Genomic DNA, 23,507 nt, shown 5'->3' with positions numbered 1-23,507 from the left:
TGTACCATATTATCAAACGCACGGCATAATTGCTGTATAACAACTGGAGCACGTCCAGGAACATTTTTAAAGCTTGGAATGATCTTGTTTAGGTTGAAAGCTGCACATTTTAGAAAGGCCCCTTCTTCCCAGGACTGCTTCAGACCAAACTGACAAGAAATAAGCATCTACCTCCTGCCTCTCAACATCCATGTTCCAGACGACGATTCCCCCGTCTGCACCACAGGAGATGAGCTGCCGAGTGTGGTGGGCATAGGAGAGAGACTGAACTTTATCACTGAAAAAGAAACAAGACAGTTAGCAATCAACCACCTATGGCTACTGCACAAGTGAGCACAGAATATCAATAAAGCAGTACAAACCATTTGGTTGCCCATATGTTTCCCTCTACCACTCATTGCATCCATCAGATGCAAATCAGTCTTTGCTGTCAGACTGGGACCAGAATGAGAGTGTTGCTCATCTGGGCAGCATCCGCAAAAGCAAAGACCTGTTCTGATAACTGTTTTTGCTGCTCCTGGGATAGGAAGTCCCAGCTGCACTGGGAAGCCTCAACAGGGCTGCACTTCTGAAGGCACATCTGGATGCATAAACAAAGCCCTGGTAAGATATCTCCTTGTCAGAATGTCAGTAACAATTTTGTTTTGTAAATCTCTGCAACATCTAGAAATGAATCACTGAGAAACTACTCAAGATTTTCTTTTGACACTAAAAGCATAAGGAGTTTCAAAAATAATGTAGGAATCACTAAATTGTTCCTAAGACTTCTCACAGTAAGGTGGAAAATTTAGGTGCTTTTGTTTCTTCTTTTAATGAAAAAACAACATGGGAGGAACAATTTAGTTTAAAACTCCAAAAGACAGGCTAAGTCCTTCATAAAAGAAAGAAATTCAGGCCTCATCTCAGGCTATTTAGAACCTGGGAAACAAAAACTGTACAACACTATTATGGATAATAACAAGGTTGTGAAGACACAGGAACTGAACGTACTGTGACTGGATATCATCCACAACATTTGGTTTCCTTTGCTACCACCACTGGTCTTGTCTGCCAAAAGGACTTGCATGCTAACACATTTATTGGTGCCTATGGCTGAACCTGAAGAGGGGAATGTATGCACAGGAGAGTCTAGGAAAACACTGCCACCCTTCACAGTGCCTGCCTGCTGACACCATCAAAATTCATAGGATGCTGTGCTGTATAGTTCCAGCTGACAGCCATCACATCACAGAGGCTAACTTCTTATTAGAACTAATTTCCACAGCAATAAATCAAGCAGTGATGCATTAGCAAGCACCACTGGTGGGGTATGAGGGTGATCTGGGAATTTCAGCTAGAGCTCTGCAGTGCTCTGAAATCCCAGAGGCATCCCAGTCACTCAGCAGAGTGCAGCATCCCTCAAAAGAAATGCATAAATATATAAGAAACTGTTAGCTCAAAGCCACCACAGGATTTTGTGTCTCCAGACCTGAGCCTGGCATGCAAGTCCCACATATATGCAGTCCCAATACTCTGAAACCAACTTTCTGCATTGCCAGTGTTAATTAAAAGGTCAGGAGTCATTGCCATTAGAGCCATTCTGATGTGTCATCACTGCCCAGCAGGGGCTTACCTGTCTTCAAAGACATCTATGGCAATGCTAATGTATTTGCAAAGACGATGCCTCTTTGCACTGAGGAGATGTGAAGGCTGCTGCGGTTAAAGGTTAAAGCATATCACTTAGAATTCAGGCTGTAAGTGAAAGAGCATGGAGGAAAAAGGGATTAATTGTCCAAGCCCGACGCTCCCTCTAGGGGAAGGAAAGACTTTGACACCTAAAACCCCAGAATTTCCCTGCAGCTGTTCTCATTTGAGGAGCAGCCTCCTCTTTCCAACAAAGGCATAGGCTCTGGCATAATACATTCAGGACTACAAATGTTGTGCTTTCCTTCACCACCATCTGCAGACTTTTTAAACAAACAGCCTGTGGGCCCAACACTGGAAAACTTACTAAAAGCAAATTATCCCTGTTGTATATGGACCACAGGGAGTCACAAGACTGAGACTTGTGAAGACTGTAACCTTTGGGCTGTTTGTTTCCAGATGTGGCTTCTACATTTAGCTTTTCTCCTATAAAAGCAGGAGGAAAGGCTTTGAACATACTTATGTCCTTGCAGCTCAATGGCTGTTCCTTTTCTTCCTCCAATATCCCACATTATAATGGAATGATCAGAACTGCCTGAGAATAAAACTCGCTGTATTGGGTCCCAGCAGAGAGCAGTGACACCACCTGCAACAGGAGCACACACAACAGTCATTTTATTACAGAAAGTGGAAGATTGGAAGGTAGTTAAATATAAAGATACAACAAAAAATATGGAGTGATTAAAATGCAGATCTCTTTGGCAAAGACTATGGAACCATGTGTCTTCAAGTGGAAAAAACAAAAGTCTAGAAAACTACTGAAACCACATCCTGCTCTTCTATGGGCACAGGGCTTCACTGCTGTTTGCACGGGTGAATCCACTGAGTAGTAAAGTGTGGAAGAAGAATGGGCACAGTGGGAGCTACACAACTTTCCATCTCCATAATTTTCAGAAGATTAAAAAAGAAGCAATTGTGGAATGCTGTGGGCATCTTCTCAGTATCCTAGCACAAGGACTGAACTACACTGTACTATCTTGAGCTATCAGCACTTAGTTAGAGAGGATGGATATGAAGAAAAAATGCTGAGTAATGACAGCATTTCTTCTGTTAGATGGTAGGATCATATCCAGGGATGCTCTTTTTAAAGGATGATGGGGCACTAGTCCCAGCAATGAAATAAGCATTTAGTACCTCTAAGCTGTGCTATTGAACTTGGGATAAAGTGTCTACCAATACAGATCTTGCCTTTAGCAACATCCTTTCTCCCTCCCAGAACTGCCAAAAACGTGTTCAAGTCTCACTCTGCTTTAAGTAGCAGCTACTGATTGTGGCATTTTCTGCCACAGATGTCTTCTGCTCAGAGCTCTGATTGCTCTTCTTTTTACCAATACAGCTTCCCTGAACTGCAGGGACAGTTTAACAGGTTATGTCCCTTCCATGCTAAGCACTGACACAAGTCATCCTAATGCATCACAGGAGAGTCAAACCATCATGATGCTGAGTGCTGATGAAGACCCTCCTGAGCACCTTTCTGGGTCTCCTCCTGAGGTCTTACCTGTGTGTCCCTTAAATGTGGTAACAAGGCTGCAGGACTCTTGCTCTAGTTTGAGGATGGTCACTTGCCCAGAATGGTCACCAACAAACACATGCCGGGTTTCTACATCAAATCTGAAGGACAGATGCTGAGGAAAGCATATTATTTACACAAGCTTTGCATTGCTTTCATGACTTGCTAATTCATTTGACATGAGTATATTGCAATCTTGTGAATAGTGCTCCACTCTCAAGGAGGTATTCAGAGTGTACTTTTAGGCACCTGTTCATCTTAATAACCTGTTCATCTTAATAACCTGTTCATACTAACAGTGCAGTATTCCTGGGTAAGAAAAAACAAGACTATTTCAGGATACAATTTGTGGTTCTGTTATGAAACACCATTGAAGTAGCCTTCTCCATGAACATTAGAGTTGTCTCCTCTGGCTTTGTAACTTAAGTGCTAGAGTTGGATGGTATCCACTCTCTCCCTTCCCAAATACAAAGGAGTACTGAGTTTAGGCACACAGGACATTGCAGAACAAAAAAACCCAAACCTGTTTCTGGTTATGCCAAATATCTTTGCAGTATTTGCCAGTGATTCTCTCTTCCACTGCTTCCATTGCTCTCCACCATCATAATCAAATGACACAAATTAAATTGTCCTCCGAAAGTTTTAATCAGCCAAAATCGGCTGTTCTCTAGAGAGATTTAGGGAACACAGGGCAAATTCTAGCATCATGCCTTCAGAAATATTTATCAATTAATTAAAAAGTAAGTTCAGTCTTTCTGCCACATAGACTGGCTGAATTACCAGATAATATAAAGCAAGTCCATCTTAAAACAATAATTTTGAGTCAGTATCACTTCTCATTAACTAGTAAAACATGCATCATCTATACCACATACATTCTGGGGCATTAAAAAGTCTGTTTATGCTAACCCCTGTTTTCAGCCTAAGAGCTCATACTTTTCCATTTCCCTTTTCATCTGCAATAAAGCTGAATTAATATTTCTTTTATTGCCAGGCAGCTGGGACAGCTCTACGTGAATAAGCCACCTGAGTGCCATTTCTGGAGTCACTTACTCTTTAGTTAACCCAAATTCCCAATATACAGTGAGCAGTTCTAGAGTGAAGGACAAGTACTCATTATTTTATATTAAAGTAATTTAATTTTTACCACGCATATATACAGGCACTCTGACCTGATCACCAACCTACTTTTGCTACCATTAATTCTCTGAAGAAAGCATGCACTGCATGTTTAAATGAAGGCCCTATCCATATTTATTACAATAGCAGACCACAATAGGTTGCAGATTGCTCATTGTGGTGCTCAAAAATGCTTAGCCCTAAATATGCCACAACGCATTAAGGAGACAAAGCAAGGAGAACTGACAGTTTTTTAAATTGGCTTTAAATAACAGTTTCTCTCACAAAGCACTGAATCCATACAGGGCACAAAATTTGGAGGACAACTAGACAAACAAACTAAAAGGGCTGTTTGAGTGCCAGAGAGCAGAAATAGAAGTGAGAGCTCAGCAAAGGATACTGCAGGCCGCAGGCGCCCGCGCTGGTGCGGTACCCGCCCAGCCGCTGGCCGCTCTCCGAACAGTGCCACGTGAAGTGCTTGTCTTGTCCGGTGCTCAACACCCACTCCATCTCCAGGACAAACAGAATCATGATGACCCTGCTTTGATGAGCTGAAAGTTAAGCAGACAAACATATAATCACATGGGAGAGAAGAATATGGGGGCAGACAACCATTGCAAATACCAGCTGCACCCAACTCCTCCACTCACACTTCCCTACAGAAGCAGCTGGTGTTTAATAATCCTGTTGACATCAGCTTCCATGGAGGCTTGCAAGGTCCCTGCTCTGCATGTTCAGGGTTTGCATGAGAAAGAGTGGAAGCAAGACTTGCTTCCATGAAGGAAGCAATTATTCCTTCCATGCCTTCTGCAGTCATTTATCTTCTACAGCAGCACAAGTCTTCCCTCCATCACTGTATTATCACTAACAAAGCTGCCACTGTGGAATGGACTTGGAGTTCCATTTAAACCTCCTGTGAGCTAGTTTTTTGACAGCAGTGAAAATGCCTACACTGCTGCTCCTCTTGCTGTGAAGTTTTGGTGGATCTGGGCTGTGGTAGGATGATGAGTTACAGCACAGACACAATGCTGCACCAAAGGGAAGTTGCAGCATTAAAAGTGCCTGGAAAGACATACAGAACTATTCCCAGCTCTAACTTCATGGTGAATGCCACGCTCCTCAATCTACAGCCCTACTGGTTGATTACTGTTCTAAGATGCAGCACATGTGTCGCACAAAACAGACTGTTTGTATTTGTTTGTGTAAAAGCTGACACAAAAAAATATTGAATATGTTTAGATCAGCCCCAAGCCTCCATCTAAAAAGCAGAGAATCTCCTCAGAACAGTACAGGAAGATTGCTGTCTGCCCTTTACCAATACGCGTCATAAATGAGAGCTGTTCAAATCCCATAAGGGGTAACTACCTGTAGGAAAGAAGAGGAGGCTCCCAAGAGCCAACACTGGCCCTGAGCCACAATGCTTTTTCAAACTGAGATTCCCTGAGCAGAAGAGTCAATGCATGTATTGACACAACTTGCTGTAACAGCTAAAGCAAAGTGTCAGGCATGAACTGTGCCCAGATGTTTTCACCCTTGCCTATTAAAAGAGTTCAGATTTTGGCTGTCATTTCCACACTTTTACATTCCAGATAAAAGGATGGAGACCATCCTGGAGTCACTTGAACTCTTTCAAATAATGCCATCTCCTCTCTACCCTTGCTTTCTCTGGGAAGAAATTCAGTGGCCCCATGGGTGGCTCATGCTTATCTTTACCCATCTGTTGCTTTCTCTGGGAACACCTGCACCAGGCCAATGGAGTGCTGCCAGAGAGGGAGAGACTTAGAGAGGGACACCACTGCTGCCACAAGCACCTCACGGGCCACAAACATGTGCCAGGTTGTGTGAACCATCAATGCCACAGTTACACCCGTGCATTTCCACGGGATGTGCAAAGCTGGCCAAGATCAGACTGCTCAAGACCTGTCCAGGAATGTTTTCTCAGCATGTGGCAAATGCTACCGCTAGCGACAGCTGCTTAAGGTTTGAATTGGTTGTGAGGATAGCTGGCACCACCCAACTCTCCTAAATCTCCTCCTACCTCCTAAAATTTTCTAAAAGAGAGGGCTTATAATTTTTGGTACAAGTACTGCCTGTGGATGCTGAGACAGCTCTTTCTGGCAAGTAAGGGGTAGACATTAAAAAATTGTACTTGCCAAGAGGTGGATGGGGTGTACATGACAGCTTTGCTTATCCTCCCTCCCCAAAAAGAGCTTTCAGTTCAGTACTCTGTTGTCCACCTGCACATATTAGCTGGTGCCACCACACACACGCTGATGGCAGATATATCTGAAACAAGTGAAAGTGCACAGTGTAGATCATCTAAGTGAAGGAACAAGGAGAAGACAAATGCAAATAGAAAGTCACTTGTTAAGAGGGAATTTGACTCATGTGAGGCTTAAAGAAGCAAAACATCAGAAGATTGGAAGCTGACAGAAGAGCAAGGAAGGAGTCTGGGCCCTAGGATTAACACAGGTTCAGCATCTTGAAGCAGCGAACAAAAAGCTGGTCCTTCATCTATTGAAGATTTGATCACCATTTGTATGCAGAAAAAATGTGGAACAAACAATTCCAAAGCTGCTCATTTGTAACAACAGCAGGATGGAGATAGGGGGATGGAGTGTGAATGTGGTCATAGCACAGGAAAACTCTCAACAGGCACCAGGCAAGAGCAGATGTGTGTAAGCAGAATGAGAAGAGCACCATTTGTGGGGAAAGGTCATGCTGTACAGAAGGGAGAGAAGCAGCAGAGAGGAGAAGGGCACAGGTCCATGTGTAGCTGGAGGGCGGGAGGGAGCAGGGTGGCTGCTCTCCTCTATGAGAAAGCAGCAGTGAGCACTAGGCAAAGGGCAGGCTGGAGAAGGATTGAAAGGCTGTGCCCAGAGAAAAAAGCTGCAGCCAGGAGGTGCACAGCAAGATGTCAACAAAGAAAATGGAGGGTTAGTGCTGTACATAAGAGCAAAAGTTTGAGAAGCACAGCCAATGCACAACCACACAGCTGGGCAAGAATCTGCCTGAGGGGTTACAACAGTAAAAAAAATCAGCAAACACCAAAACAGAGGTGAAAATTGCTAGGAAGAAAAAAAAAAAAAGCTTAGCATGAGCAAGAAAAGCACAAGTGAAGAGGCTGTGCTTAGGGTGCTTAGGGGAAAGCAGAAGTAAGGGCATGACATGAGCTGGCCTGGTGGACAGAGGGCCAGGTGGACACCTTTGAAACAGGCAGGCTGCACAAGGCATGGGGTAGAAGCAGGTCTACAAATCTGGCTAGACAGAAAAAACGTGTGTCAAACAAACAAACAAACAAACAAATGAAACACTAAACCAGGAGCTGTTATCTCATCTAGAGGGAGCATGGCAAGATGGTCCAGTTGCAAGAAGCAGGGTAGAGAAGGCCATAAAGAATGGAAAGCAGCAACAGTCATATGGACCAGCCTGTGAAGGGGTGGAGGGGGCTGGAAGCCAAGGCTGCTGAGGGGAGGGAAAGGTTTCTTGCAGGAATGTGGGAGGAGTTGTCCAGGGAGAGAGCAGAGGTTGTCTACACCATCAGCTGGTGCTGTGACTAAAGAAGAGGAGATGATGATATGAGAGACAGACACACAATGAAAACAATTTATTTCCCAGAGCATTCCAAATGGCACTGATCAAATGCTTGCACTACTCCTCCTTATGCAAGGGAATGAGTCAGTGCTTGCGGAAGGCCAATGCCACAAGACCCACCCTGGAGTCCTGACTAATCCTGTCACATCTCCCATCTCTGCATTCAGATCCCTTTCAAGAAATAAGATTTCTCAACTCCAGACACAGTGTTGCAGCAAAACCTCCACAGAGCATGTCCAGCCATGTACACAGCCAAGGCCAGGCTCCATAAGCCACAAGACCTGGCTGCACACCCCTACCAAGACCAAAGCACAGTCTATCCACTATGCCGTCGTTCTCTGTCACCAGAAGATCATTTGACCAACATATTCACGGCCTTTCAAGACACAATAAATGTTCTTTAATCACTACAGCAGCCTCAGCTATTTATAAAAATACCTTGTTGTGGGAGAGGATCAATAGCCCACCAGTCACTGGGCAAGAGCACTGCTGACCATTTATAAAGCTAGCAAACACAAAACTGGCCTGCATGATTCAGCTACAGCCACTTAGGCTAAATAAAATCATTCACTCCCTCTAAAATACTTTTGAAGAACATAAAGCTCTTACTTGAAAACTTTAAGCAAAACTTCTTTAATGTAAGACTTTTAACAAATGAACTACTAGAAGGCCACCATACCCAACAAAATCACCTGTTCCTTTTTAATTTTTCCTTGTCCAGGATTTTACCAAGATGCTTACGCCAAGCCCAAAACTCAGTATGGCCACGTGAGGAAGGTGCACTGAAGGGATAGGATTGTGGAGGGAGTCCTACTGGACCATGTGAGGAATGTCCATCTCTGTTGGATCTTGATATACCTACCCAAGGGACTACAATGCTCTTCCCTGCATATTCTCCCAGAAAGCATGTTGAAAACATGGCTCTTTCCTCCTTGCTGTGTCCCAGCTGGACTTTCAACCCAGTGAGGCTGCTGGAAAGCCCAGATCAAGGGTTCTGGTTGGAGGCAAATGTAACAAAAGGAGCATGAACGTGCCTAACACTGTGTGGACCAATGGAAGTACAGGAGCCTGTGACTGACAGCAGCTCACAGAGCACCTGACTTTTGCAATGTTTCCCCAGCACTCCAGACCCCCAGCCAAGCCCAGGGACCAGGCAGGTGGGGCACTACATTCCTTCACCAACATCTGGTGTTGATCCAGGAGCATCTGTTTTGGAGGGAGGTGGTGGGAGGTACTCTGCTATGGAGCAGCAGGCAGCCCCAGGTCTGGAAACAGCAGGGAATCTCTTTGGTTTTTTTTCTTTTTCCTGCCTTGCACTGTCAGAAAACTGTTCACTGCAACTGTGCAGGTGTGTGCAGTGAGACACTGGCACAGGTTGTCCAGAGAAGCTGTGGATGCCCCATTTCTGGAAGTGTTCCGGGCAGATTGAATGGGGCTTTGAGAACCTGGTCTAGTGGAAAGTGTCCCTCCCCATGGCAGGAAAGTTGGAAGTTACTGATCTTTATGACCCCTTTCAACCCAAACCATTCTATGATCCTTTGAAAAACCTTCCCATGGTGAGATAAGTAGGCTAGGAAGAAGGTGACACTAGTTAGGAGTGTGGTCAGCTGCACCACCTCTCCATTGTTATTAGCATTGATGTTCTAACGAGTGGACACTCATTGGAATCCTTTGCTCTCCAATATTTGGGGAATCTGAGCTCTTAGATTTCCCACCAGGACAATCCATGGAGGTTCTCCATGACATCTTCCAGTCCAAAGGCCTCCTCTGATGTTTGCAACACATTTGGCACATTGCAGAAAGCCAGAAGAACAGCTTTCAATTTTCTTCTTTTCTTTTTTAATTTTATGAGAGTTTTTCCCCAAACCTTCAGAGGGCTGTCACAGCCAACTGGCTTTTCTGAAATACTGCCAAGAAATCCATTCCTCTCTTCCAAAATTTTCAGCATTTTCCCCGAAGAACTCATCAAGAAAGTTGTTCTCATGCATATGTTGTTCTGCATATACAGAAGAAGAGACCTCAGCTCACTCTCTTTAGTGCCACAACATTTAAATACGAAATGTACCTGCATTAAATTTTGGTCACTGCAGAGCAATCACAAATTTGGATACTTAACACCTGTATAGTCAGACTGCGGCAATCTTACTTAAGATTCACATATATATATTTTATCATCATTGTACATCTTTCTTCAGTTTTTACAAGCTAAGAAAAAATGCAGGAATTTTAGCTTAATTTTGCAACACACCAGGCATTCAAGAAACACTCACATGGTAGCCATGCTCTGCAAAAATCAAGATTCTCTTCATATCTTAAAATTTTAAATGTTACAAAGTGATCCCTGGAACCTCCATTTAGAAATTTAAATTACCTTCTCAATCTTTCAAGGTACAAAACTCAAAATATATGAGTAAGAGCACATTTTTAAAATGTATGTGAGAAATGTCAAGCTAACATGTCAGAGGCTTCTATACAGAAACATAATGCTTTGTATATAATATCATGCCACCTCAGAGTTCAATAGCAAAAAAATATATTAGTAAATTGTCATATGTATTTGTTACTTTTATAAGAATACCTGTCCAAAACACTGTCTTTTAGAGGTCTGAAAAGGATAAACAGCTACATTTCTGAAAACACCACACTAGTGAACACCAGTCTCTAATTGGAAAAGGCATGGGTTGGCATTTCTTGACCTTTTACCTGGAGAAGTATTCACTGATAATCTTGTGGTTATTGGAACTGACGGTTACTGAAACCAGACTAACCCCAAAAGCTTCAGCCTTAAAAGACAGGTTAGTTTCCTAAGTTGTTTCAGTAGATACACTGGATTACTGAAGATTGAAAATTAAAACTCCTATTCCCCAAACATGGACTGCTGTCTACTGTGATATTCCAAAGGAACATTTAAAAGGAAAAATATAACATGAAATAGCTTTTAAAAAATCTTGTAATCTCAGAACAAAGCACATTATAGATCTATTGATAAATCCAGCATTTACATCAGTTTTAAAAAAATCTACCATTGTAAGGGAAACTTTTCCATTCATACTCCTTAAGAAAACATTAACAAAAATTAATGACAATACAAACCAACTAACATGGATCATGTTTCTTACCCTGGTAACTTTTCACTAGTGTCATCTTGTTGTAATCTTCTGATAAAATGAATTCCTGAGGGAGGGAAAGAAAAAACAAAAGAAACAGGGCTTAGAGATGTGAAGGGTTTGAGACTGTTTACATTTGACTACTTCACCTAGGTAAGCTCTCCCTTCTTCACAACCACAGCCCTACCTATACTCTTAATCATTTTGAGTACCTAAAACCTAATTATTTCACTTTTTACATTGCCTAAGACAATAATATATAAGTGCTTCTCAATGGAATAGATAAATGAGGAACTCTTAAAAAGAAGTCAAAAAACTTGACAGAAATGACTGGCTGTGAGCTGAGGTGCCTCAAAATAAGGAGCCTGATACCTGGCATTGGTACCAGCCTAGATATCAACAATACGTGATGGGAATGGAATGCATTTCAGGTTTCTGTTAAAGAGCCTATGAGTGCTTCAGACAAACAGAAACCTGAACTTTTTTGTGTCCAGGCAAAAGCACACCTATAGGCATAGACTCTGTTGTCTTGATGCTGCTGTTCATTTTCCAATATGGCTTTTGCATGGGGAAATGTTGAGCAGGGCAGGTAAGAGTCTGCATGGCAGCCTCAGCTCCTGGAGAAGTGTCAGGTGGGACTGGCTGACCACCTGGGTGTTCCTACAGATTGCTTTGAAGAGGAGAGTTACTCAAAACTGGGGAAACAGAATGGCCACAACCAAACTCCTGCAACATTTCTCTGGAGCAAACACCCAAGCAAAAGATAGGCTTTGTGGCAGCATCACATGAATTAGCTTTCAGAGAGCTCTTAGGCATGTATGTACATACATCACATACTCAGAGAAACACAAAGTAAAAAATAAAGTCATGTAAAACCACACAATTTTAATAATTTATAGCAAACTACACAGAAATTCTCTGTGCTAATCTGCCTAGAGGACAGAAGAAATCTAACTCATTTAACCTGAAACAGGATGGAAAACTAAAACAAACATTACAAACACAATCTGAAAAACACAGTTGTGAAATGTTCTTGTGCACGTGCCAAAAGCACTGGAGAAGACTGGACTTCAGAAGACTACAGTCTATGTTTAAGGCAAACCAAACGTTTAATGCAAAAGAGCTAAAGACATTCTAATTCCCAACAAGCCAGTATTTCCCCCCAGTTCCCAAATCACAATTTAAAAAGAAGTCACTCTGCATTTTCTGTTGGGTCACTGCAGGTAATCTGCCTGGCCTTCAGCACCAGAATTATGCAAACACATCACATCTATTGCTTGGCACCAAGGTGGAGAGGTTACAGTACTCATCTGTAGAACATCTAGAGATCCCAGCTTCCAGAAAAACAACTGAGAGTGATTTGAGACAGTTATGTATTCTACTCTCTCTATGTTTCTGTTTGTAAATTTGTTATAAATACATTCTCTTAAATTGCTCTACTTTGTTTCCTTTTCTTAATCTGCTCCAGCTCCCAGTAGTTTTCTCTGGCAGATGAGGGGACTGTTACTTAAACAGCAGTAACAAATTAAGTCAGCTGGATTTCTACACCAGGGTAACCTTAGCTCCACAAACCACAGAAAGTTTAAAATCTGCTATACCTTTCCAGCTACTAACAGGGGAACTTGTTTTCGTTAACCAGGGCCTGAAGAATACTATATCACCACATGAAATGCTTCACTACAAAGCCTATTTGAAGCAGGACCCTTTACTAGAATGCTAACTTTCTGCTATTGTTGCCTAAAGAGAAATTGCTCTAACTGCTGCAACACGTGATGGGGAAGATGTGTCTGCCTTTCCCACCAATTTGGCTGCCCTTGTCTTTGACTGCAGTGGCAAACAGATGCTGATGACTTCAGGTGGGATGTAGAGAGTGGATTGCATTCTCACTTTTATTTGCATTTTTCTCTTAACAAATTTGATGTGGCCATTCTGTTTTGTGATCCAAAGAGCCCCACAGTTTCAGTGGAAGACTGAAAAGGCTTTTGAATATTTCCATTATAGTACAGTAAATAAAACATGTGTGTAAGGTGTATACAAGTATTGATTACCTCTGTATTCTTTAATATAAACCACAGCTGTGTACTATCAATACACTGCTCCATCCAAAATAAAAACAAATACAGTACAAGCTAAACACAGTTTTGGTTAAGCTAAATACTGGATTTTTTTTTCCTGAAGATTTCTTGCATATTATTTTCTTCTTTGAAAGCATATGATAATTTGTGATGCATTGTCTCATATTTCAGCAGGTCTCCCCGCTCCCTTTCACACTCTCTTGTTCAATTATAAGTTCCATTGTGCTAATTGCCCTCTCCCTCTTCAGGCTGAATGCATTAGTTGTGTCACTAAACAGGTATTTTAGCACAGGGCACCTTGCTCAAGAAATTCATGCCCTATTGCACATGCAATGTGTCATCTGCACTACAAAAACACCAACTACATCTCTTTAACGTTGTACCAGCAGAAGCTGGATTTTATCCTTGCCTACGTAGATGTTTTGCTCCTCTCAGAGCTGCTGACGTTCAGTTCTCATTAGGCAGCTTCTGGCTCTTCTTAATGAGCTGGAAAAGCTGGGGTCACCTACACAGCTCAGTCAGTGCTTGTTAACAGAACAGAGAAAGACTTCTGAGTCCTGTGTAAGCCCTTTTGCACAGGAGGGGTTGGGACACATCAGAGCGCTCAGGATGGTAAAACCAAACACCCTCCTTGCAGGGATTAAAAACAACTTTTCTGGCAAGATCACTCTGTCCTTCAGAGGTGGTTTTGGAGCTACTTTACTACCTTTCTGTCATACTTAAAACATTAGTTCTCAGTCTTGCCTTTTCAGGTAAGCTTATTGTTAAAAAGCAACTTGGTACTATGAAAGTCTTCACAAAGCACAAAGGAGAATACTTGAAGACTATCAAAATCTAGCTGTCCATTGATGTACAAAGACTCCCAACTATTCCTTTGTGTAACACATCTCCCTCACACTGAAACATATACACTCACCACAAACTTCTCTTGAGCAAAAGACTTTCGTAAAACCTCATCCTGGAAATAGTATCAGCATCTTGTTTAAGTAATTCAGAGTCCTTGGCCATGGGGCTGGGTGACATGGTCCAGGAACTAAGGAAGATCCATGGCTTCCCAAAACTTCAGGTATATGCCAGCTGGTGGAGTTGGCAAAATGGAGAACTCTCCTTAAGCAATTGAATCCATTTCTGAGTTAATATTCTTTATATATTAGATATGTGTTACCCATGCACAGGCTAGTTCCCACCCTGGGGAATTTACAGTCTGCTCTTTGATGGATGATGCCATTTTGACAACACACTATGAATCTCCTTATAGGCTTGACTTTATCCTGTTAACACAAATGACTGACTGCACTCTCAGGTCTTCTGGAGAACAACAAACCTGCCTCAGAAATGGAAGAGAATGAAAACTCTTAAATCTTCTGTCAGGCACTACATCTCTATCTGTTGGGGAAAAAAAACATACCTCTATAATTAATGACAGCATTTTCATTTTATTTATTATATAATTTCATTTCATTTCTTGAGGTAAAAAATACTAAATTCCCCACAACAGCAGAGGGGAAGGTTGTACATCAGCACGTAGAGCCTGACTCAGTCTCAGGTATTCAAAATACTGCTAATGATCCATCTTGTAGACAGCTGCAAGATCAGATGGGGTGGAAGATGAATTTGTCTTATTAAGGAAGAATTCTGAAGGGGTTATTCTGGTGCCCTGTTGTCCTTGTGGCTCTGCTCAAACTATGTAACAGCTTCATATAGACTTAGGCATGGTCAGAAAAAAAAGAAAAAAAAAAAAAGATAAATTTAATTCATCTTCAGCTACCTAAAAACAAAATCCCTCATTTCAGTCTCCCCAGAAATGAAGAGAGAAATTTATGCCACTTCATAATGGTTTCTAGAAAAAGTAATATGGGTGCATACAAAGACAATCCATCTCTCCTTTACTTGCTGCAAAACCTAATGCTTTACTTTATCTAGGAAATGATGTATGGATGGATGTAATGAGGTGAGAAATCTCATCTTGGCAGTGGTCTCCTGCTTATTGCAAGTGGTAGATCCTTCTTCTGTTTTTGTGGTACCTTAAGAGCCTTGCAGCCATTAGAATATGTTTTTTTTCCACTTCTGAGCAAGGAATTTATGTCCAGGATAAAACCTTTTGGCTTTCCAAAAGGGATTTCAAGCAGTCCCTAAGATGTCATTCCTTCTCCAAAAAAGGTTGACAAAGTGTAAAAAAAGTAGATCACAGAAAGTTTGGTTTCTTTATATTATGTGCCACCACTCTTCAAGCAAAATGCTAGACAATCTTTACTCAAGATAATGGTGCTCTGTGCTTCACAAATGTTTGTGCAGCCCGCATGCTGAGAAGAGACAAAAAGTTAAAAACAATCTCTTCCTCTCTGTAGAAGCAAAAGTTGCTGCATTTTTTCACAGAAGAGGTGGCCTCACAAGCTCACCTCAGGTGGCTTTCCTGGAACTTCTTTCTGTGCCAGTAGTGTTGCTGCCCATCCTTCTCAAAATGCAGCAAATGCTTTCCCGAGGTACCACGCAGCTCACAAAAGTTTCATACGAAATAAAAAAAAGCACTTCCACTCTCTTATCTCCATTTACACCCGAAGGTACTCCCTTGCACTGAAAAAAAAAATCACTTTAGATTATGTGTCACTCTCATGACTATCAGCTCACAGCCCTTACCAGGAATCCTTTCTTTATACCTGAAGTGCAGAATAATTGTCAGGGTTTAACTGGTATGGTTGGGTGGCTTTTTATTTGGTGTGGTTTTTTTGGCTCTGCACCCAGCAAGCACAAGTGTGCTGGGCATTACAGAAGTGCTAATGTGGAGCAGCTGACTAATTCCCAAATATTTCAAGCTGCTAAAGCAAACTGCCTGTACTTTCCCTTTGAGGAAATTAAAATAAGGGTGCTAAGGTCACCTTGCTGCAGTAAGTTCTGTTATTTTGTGGTCGATGTGCCCTGCTTACGTATTCCTGTGCTAAACTAATCATCATAGCTGGGCCCAGGAAAGAAAATTTATCTTCCCTCCAGAGGGTGGTTGTAACCCATGTTCAAGTACCTGAGGATGTTCTCTACACCCCAGTATTGCTGGGATTGAAAATGGGGGTCCCTTTGCTCTTCCATTCTACCTCCACCACTTCTTGCAGCACATTACAGTTGTGGCTTCTCTTAAAAGTAAGTCTTAGGTTTGCTACAGATGAAAACATTTCATCCTTTGTACAAATTTGTGGAGTGCATTTTCCCCTACCACAGAAGTGCCTGGAGCTACAGAGGACTAAATCAAGCTACACAGACAAGCACTTCCCCCTTCCTATACACTTGTATCCAGAAGACTGGGAAAAGAAAAACCCAGCTTAGCAACAAATAGAATCTGTCTTAGACGTGGTAATATAAACCTATAAATAACCAAAGTCACGTGTAGGTTTATCACCTGCATATCTCATTTACCTTTTTTAGCTTCAGAATGGAAAATATTTGACCTCATTTACTCTGAAGCAGCCTCTGACTCTTCAAAACAAAATGCCCCCAAGACAAAGGACATCTCTCCCATCAAGCCAGAGTATTTAAATACCTTATTTACAGTTGCCTTCACATTCCTCAAAGGCCTGGTGAGAACAAAAGTGCCTAGTAGGACTGGTTATTTCAGCTATTTCAGAGTGGGAAGGAGAGAATTTCAGAGGTGCAGAAAATTCTCTGGAATCTGTCCCATCTCCTAGATACAAAAGGAAAAATCTCCAACAGGCACACAAAAAAATCTCTGCTACTAGGCACTAATAGCTTTATAGGTCAAAACCTGCACATCTTTGATGGAGCTTACAGGCAACAGCTAAAAGGGTCACATCCCCTCTCCCAAACACCATACTGGCTTTAGTGCAGACAGCTGCCCTTATGTCAGCCTGGAAACACTCACTCAGTTATAAGGCCCATAAAGCAGAGATAACAGCAGAAAAATCTGAAGTGATGGTAAACTGATCCTCAACTGGAAGAGGAATCTATTGATGAGGCATAGGTAAGAAATACCTCTGACCCATGATTCTTCCACTCTTCCAAAGTGACACAGCTCTTTATTCATCATCCCACAAGAAAAATCCAATTAATAAGGTCAACTGCTACCCTCTCTTATAGATCCAACAGACACACTCCTCTTTTACTATTCTACTTCCTTTCCACACATCTCTATCTCAAATGTTAATGAACCAAATCTCTCAGCAACCTCCCTGCCAATTAGAAGCAACTCCTCTGAAGGGAGAGGAAAACGAAATCTGAACTCTAAAGTTTGGAAAAGCAGACAGACATGGAGCAGAAATCCACCTTCCACCTCTAAAATGATTTTTCCTCTTCTTAATTGCCACTTTCAGAAAATTTTGGTATCATGTAATTAACCAGTCACTTAAATTTAATAAAGCAACAGCTGTTTTTCTGCATTATTTTTTAAGAGATATGCAAATTAAGACAGTTTGTTGACTTGCCTAATAAATACTGTAAACCCCACTCAATCTCTTTATGGCAGCTGGAATTAAATTTTTAACAATCTAACATTTTCTGCACTACAGATTTAGTTCCACTATCATTAAAAAGTCTGTCTCCCAAACACTAGCAAAAATATTCTCACCACATCATCACACACATACTTCTCAAAAAGGAAGCATTTCAACTAGAAATCTTTGGATGTACTTACTGAGATTGTACCATTGTCTAGACCTATGGACAGCCTTCTGGTTTCCGGGTTAAAAGACATGCATGAACATGGAGCTGAAAAAAATGAACATGTTGATGAAGTTAACAAAACTGCCATTCTCATTTCCTTGAAGTTCTGGAAAGCCTAAAATTAGCTAACATGCTTTATGATGCTGTGCAGCGTTTTGAGCTTACCAATAGACAAGCATTAAAACAAAAGTGTTCATGCAATTCATTCAACCCTATCCTATTAGGACATGGAAAAATAGTTATTTCTTGCTCCAGTTCCTCCATTTTTTTTCTTACTAGTTATCTGTAAACAAACATTTCATATAAGAGCAATGGTGCTGCTTTGGTAAAAGAGGCACTTGATTTCAGTATAAGTCAGAGGTTACTTAGCTGAATAATTTAAATTTTTTACATTTGCTTTCACAGTGCTGACAATAAAAACACTACATTATGTCAGAAGCTTGCATTCTATACCTGCAGTAAGAAAATTCCCCAGTTGGACTCAACATATCAGCTAATACTAAGGACTGAGTTCAACTGTCCCCTACTCCAATTCCATCACAGACAGCACTATGACAGTATCACATACTATGGTCAAAATAAAAGTTTGTATCTAAAACTAGCCATTGCTTGATTACATTGATATTACTCTAACAAATATCATGATTTATCCTGAAATTGCACACAAGATGGTCAAAGTATGCTCCCTCAAGGATCTGGCAGAGTTTGTATCAAGGGTAAAACCAAGTTTCCTTGAAAGAATTCAAGAGCTGTGCTTGGTTTAATTGAAAATTGTGAAGTTACATTCAGAGAGCAAGAATTGCTTTTATTGCCCCACACAGCAGCATGCAGCTGGGAATCCTGCTGTCCCAACAGAAACCTTCAGGAATTATTTTTCAGGAGCAATTTCCAACTGCCGCTAGGGTAACAGTAAGAGTGCTTTATAAACCATATTCTTATGATAAATATAGAGTACAGTCCATATATGCACTTTTAGTTATGCTTTTTTTCCCCCTCTTGGTTTCTACTCTCTGTTGTGATTACTTGCGTATTTGTGCTACTAACAAGCTTGGAGTCCTCTCTTTTGTAGTAGTGTAATCCAGTATCTTCTCAATTTGTGTAATGACTCTCTTAGGACTAAACAGCCCATAGCTTAGCAGCTCTTCCTTGATAGTTTAATTGGCAGCAAAGCTATATGAAGAAGAGGAGTAAATGTTGACTGTTTAATAAAACTTGTTCCACCTTCAGTATTGACTCCTTCGTGAAATGTTTCCTGAAGGAGAAATAACCATAAACAGAAAGCCCATCAGATCCACATCCAGGCAGTCACCTCAGTTTATTTCTTTCCTGGAAAGACTAAGTGAATTGAATCAATGAAAAGGCTTCAGTTCACAGAAACTGACAGAAAGGAAACAATTAAATCAGGCCCAGTAACAGTGATGAAATTGCTCCTTCCTGTACCTCTCCCTTAGAAAAGGCCAAGTGGAATTATCTCTTCCAAAGGTGGTGCATTACTATTATACTGAGGCTTCTCTGCCTGTAGCAGTGCAAGAGTTCTAGAAAAAAATGGACAGAAAGCTCTCCAATTCTAAGCATAATAAACATCAAATAAGTTTAAAGGCACTTAGTGCCACAACAGGCATATTACACAGCAGCTTTTAAATGCTGGACATGGTGCATACATTGACAGAGCTACCAGTATCTCTGAAGACAATGAGCAGCTCACAGAAAAGTCATCTCTGTCAATTAATTATTTCAAATATGCTTTGCCCAAACATAAGAAGAAAATGATGCAAGCAATTGCTTGACACGAGCTGATTACAAAAGAAGTAACTTCTAAATTCCAGACCTGTGTGTACACAGTCATAGCAGTGTAAAGATACTTATTTTGCTATAATCATTTTCCCAAGGGAACTCTTCAGTAACATCACAGAAAAATCATTATGTCAGCACTAAAATTATGTCCATACCACCTACACTGATGTAGTCAGTTGTGCCACTTGTAACAAGACTAAAATTAAGATAAAATTCAGGTACTTAAGCACTCAGGCACATTAAAAAGAGGGGAAGAAAAAAAAAAAAAAAAAAGAAAAGAAAACCTGAAACCTTAAGCTTCTGAGAAATTTAAGACTCTTTAAAAAACATATCCAGGAAAAATAACAGCACTCTGGAGACTCTCTACTTCAGTACCTAGGTATGATTTGGATTTCAGACTGGAAAAAGATTGATCTGAACTACTGTGGAGGACAAGCAGGGTATTCCTGATGCAGAAGTCTGGCTGCAGTCTTTATCTCAAATACAGGGCAAATACACTGATTTTTTTTGCCTTTAGAAAATGAAATATGGAGGAAAATCCAAATTACATATTTCATGCTCTCAAAAGTGTGTCACCTTTATTAGATTCTGACAGAATCAGAGGAGAAATACAGACTTGGTCTCTGCAGTTTCTGGGACCTCCCTCGGAAGTGCCTAGACATGACACAGTTTAAGACCAAAGGAGCATGTTTTGCACTGCAGTTTTTTTACCCTCCTGTTCAAAGCAAAGTGTTAGTTATGAAAACCATCATAAGACAAGCAGCGTATTATCTGCCTCAAAGAGTGGATACTACATTGTTCCCCAGTAAAATAAATCCTTTACTCCGTTCAACATCTGTAAAAGGGTTTTGGTTGCATTTGGGTCTTTTTGTGTGTTTTAGTTTTGTTGGTTTTTTTAATTGGAAAAGTTTACTTGTCTCTTGACTACAATTTCTTTACCTTTAATAAATTTGTGTCCACTAAGTTGTTTTTTTAAATCCTGTGCCCGAAGTGACAAATCTAACCATGGTTACACGTGTAATCAAGAGAACACATCTAACCAGGGTTATGTGGTCACAGAGGTCTGTTGTTAATCAGTTGTTGAGACAACCCTGGTGTGAGGAGATGGATTAGCAAGGTTTCAGCTAGAGCTCTTTGCTTTCTCATGGGCTAGAGATGATGATCAAAAATATGGCCACTGTGTTATCCAGAATTTCTTCACCACAGAATCACCCACAGGCAGGACATAAAACCTTCTAAATTAGGAGAAATCGTAGCTCTAAACTCGGAAGAGATCTATAATCTTGAGATTTTTTTACCATTAGGTATTTAATGATTTTCACATTCAGAATGCATTGATGACCCTCTTTGGCTGCAGAACTTGACCATGGCACATCACTGAGTCAACCCAACTCCTCATCCTTCTCATTTCCCCCGAGGATCTAGTCTGCAAACTCAGTTATTAAGGTTACCTGGTATCAAATCATAAAACAGATTGGGTCACACATCACTCCTTGTGACAGTCAGTCACAAGTCACGTTAATGGAGTATCTATAGGACTTGCAGCTTACTAAGCAGCACAAGGGCACCACTGTGCCTACTACATTTTTACACAGATAAACTCTCAGCAGTCATTGTTCTTTAAACAACAAAACCCAGTATGAATCTAGAGAGCACATCAAAAAGGTGATCAACACAGAAACAGACAAAACCATCATTTCCAGTCAAGTGCAGACTTGTGCAAATCCTGACTCAGAGCCTTTTCTATGATTTCCAAGCTTAAAGGTATGACTGATTGTAATTGCTTCAGTTGTTAATTATACCTGATGATTCTTGAAATTGTTGAATAACACAATATAATTTCAGTATCTCATGCCTCAAAAAGCTTATCAGCCTTTGAAGTGAAGGAACATTGTTAAGTGTTCAAATTTATGAAGGAGCTATGAAATAGTTCCCTTTCAGTGGAACTGTATCTACTCCATCATTTCCACTCAATCTGTTATTACTGGCAGTAACACAGCTTTGCTAAGATCAGAGAACCTAATAAGATTCAAAAATACAAATGTATGCAAAAATACCACATGGAAAAAGGTAAGTACCAATGCCAAACAGCTAGAAAGGCTACTTCATAACAGTCTGGCTGGAGAAAGCAAACCTCTTAGAACAGGTCAAGGGAAGTCAGGCCACTGCTACTGATCATGACAGAGCTCCACAGACTGCCATGTCATTAGCTAGTTTCCAATACCTTCTTGGGCAAAATCTTGAACAGAAAGTACCTTTGAGGATTGACATGTTCTTATGAGCTAGTTCATCACCAAAGGAAGATGAGGGGTCCTCCTTTCTATCAAACTGTTTTGCTAAAGCAGGCAAACACCGTGGCTGCCCTAGAGTCCCACATTGATGTTTTTGTACTAAAACTTACACCTATTAAACATTTTAGTTATCGTGGAGACAGATGTCTCTTCCAAATCTACCTATCTTAGCTTAAAATAATCCTTTCTCCAGACAGTATGAATACCTCCATGAGACCTGATACGTGTTCCCCAGTCTGGATTTAAGGTCAGCTTTACAAGCTTTCCAAAGACAGGCTAACCCAGCACATCTGACTGAAGTTGACTGAAGAGCATTAGCATATGCCTGCCTCTGATGACCTACAAATTTATATTCCTGAACACAGGGGTTACAGCAAACAGAAAGAGCTGTCATTTCTTCAACTCTCTCTTGGAAAAATGGACATTGATCTGCAGTTTCTCAAAGCATGAACACTCTCTTTGGGAGAGGAGACATAATGGAGGGATCCATCAGGGAAATTTGGTTTTCCACATTTAATTGCAGAGGTAAAATGACTCTGCTTCTAAACTGGAAGAGCTGCCTTCCCTGTCTAGTATCCTCTCTATCATATTAGCTGCCATGGAATATTAAGTTCTTACCAAATAAAACCATTTACCATTGCACTCTAATGGACTGAGCACACACAGTAGGAAGGGCAGAGTGATTTATACTGGAGACTTACAAAGCTTTATGGACTCCATTAGGAGTCCAGAATGCAAGACTACATTTTGAGTCCCCACATTTTAAAACCTGTTTGCATTAAATGCTCATCCTTTACTAACATATCTGTATCCTTTTACTGCTGTAATCTCTGATGCCTCTCAGAAGCATTAGCATGTAACTTTGTAAAGCTTCACTAGTACCAAGAGGATTGTTCAAGAATAACATTTGATACAGAGACATAAGCTTGCAAATGGTCATAGGCATGAAGCTTCAACACAACCACTTTGCAAATCCACAGTAGATAGTGAACATCTCCTTATACTTACATGGCATTGCATGGTATATGCTGGGCCAGTACTGCCCACTGTCTCTCTTCAGCCAGACACGAACGGTTCTGTAAAAGAAAAAACACAATATACATGTGAGGAAGAATTAAAAAAATAATCATGACTGAATGAAAGTAAAGTGATCATGATGAATGTACAAGATGTTCTTCAAAATTAAATTGTTTTGCTGAGAGGGAAAGTAAACCTGTGAACTCCTACACCAGCTTGATACATCAGCCTCAGATTAACCCCTGTAATGAGGGTGAACCACCCCTTGGTTCCATGTAGTATTCAACATCTTGGCTTACCATATCTCAGCAGTATCTGGAAACTGTTATGGCTTTTAGTTCTTTGCCTTTACAAAGACTTGAACATGACATTCAACACTTCACGTGAAAGTTTGGGACACCACAGGTAGCCCAGTATAGCATTCCTGCATCAGCACTGCTAGTCTCTGCAGAAACCTTTCCCCTGCTCTCAGGGCAGGGCTTGGCCCATCTTCTACCTGTTATTCCTTTGTTCTGCTTCAAGAAAACCTCTACAACAAAGGAGGTTCTGAAATGTCCAGCTGCTTATTACTAAGATTATGTCCATTTGTGCCAAAAATGACCTCTTCAGCTTCAGGACCTTTCCCTCTCCTCCGTGCAGGCAGAGCGCTCTC

The 23,507-nt window shown here is 41.0% G+C and overlaps 1 protein-coding gene across 3 annotated transcripts in view; it reads right to left on the bottom strand.

Annotated features, from left to right (window-relative positions):
• Positions 1–23,507, bottom strand: part of WDFY2 (WD repeat and FYVE domain containing 2) — an 85,079-nt gene that overhangs the window by 11,669 nt on the left and 49,903 nt on the right. For all 3 annotated transcript variants that reach the window (XM_083885037.1, XM_083885038.1, XM_083885036.1), the window contains 7 exons: positions 22,847–22,914; positions 17,725–17,798; positions 11,026–11,080; positions 4,713–4,863; positions 3,182–3,294; positions 2,143–2,269; positions 172–277 (listed from right to left, as the gene is read on the bottom strand). In XM_083885037.1, the coding sequence (XP_083741163.1) occupies positions 172–277; positions 2,143–2,269; positions 3,182–3,294; positions 4,713–4,863; positions 11,026–11,080; positions 17,725–17,798; positions 22,847–22,853 (633 nt within the window). In that variant the 5' untranslated portion in view covers positions 22,854–22,914. The remainder of the gene's footprint in view (positions 1–171; positions 278–2,142; positions 2,270–3,181; positions 3,295–4,712; positions 4,864–11,025; positions 11,081–17,724; positions 17,799–22,846; positions 22,915–23,507) is intronic.

The sequence above is a fragment of the Zosterops lateralis genome (genome assembly GCF_965231275.1).
Source record: "Zosterops lateralis genome assembly, chromosome: 2".
Classification (NCBI taxonomy): domain Eukaryota; kingdom Metazoa; phylum Chordata; class Aves; order Passeriformes; family Zosteropidae; genus Zosterops; species Zosterops lateralis.
Note: the sequence above shows the minus strand (reverse complement) of the source record. Positions and strands in the feature narration are given on the sequence as shown.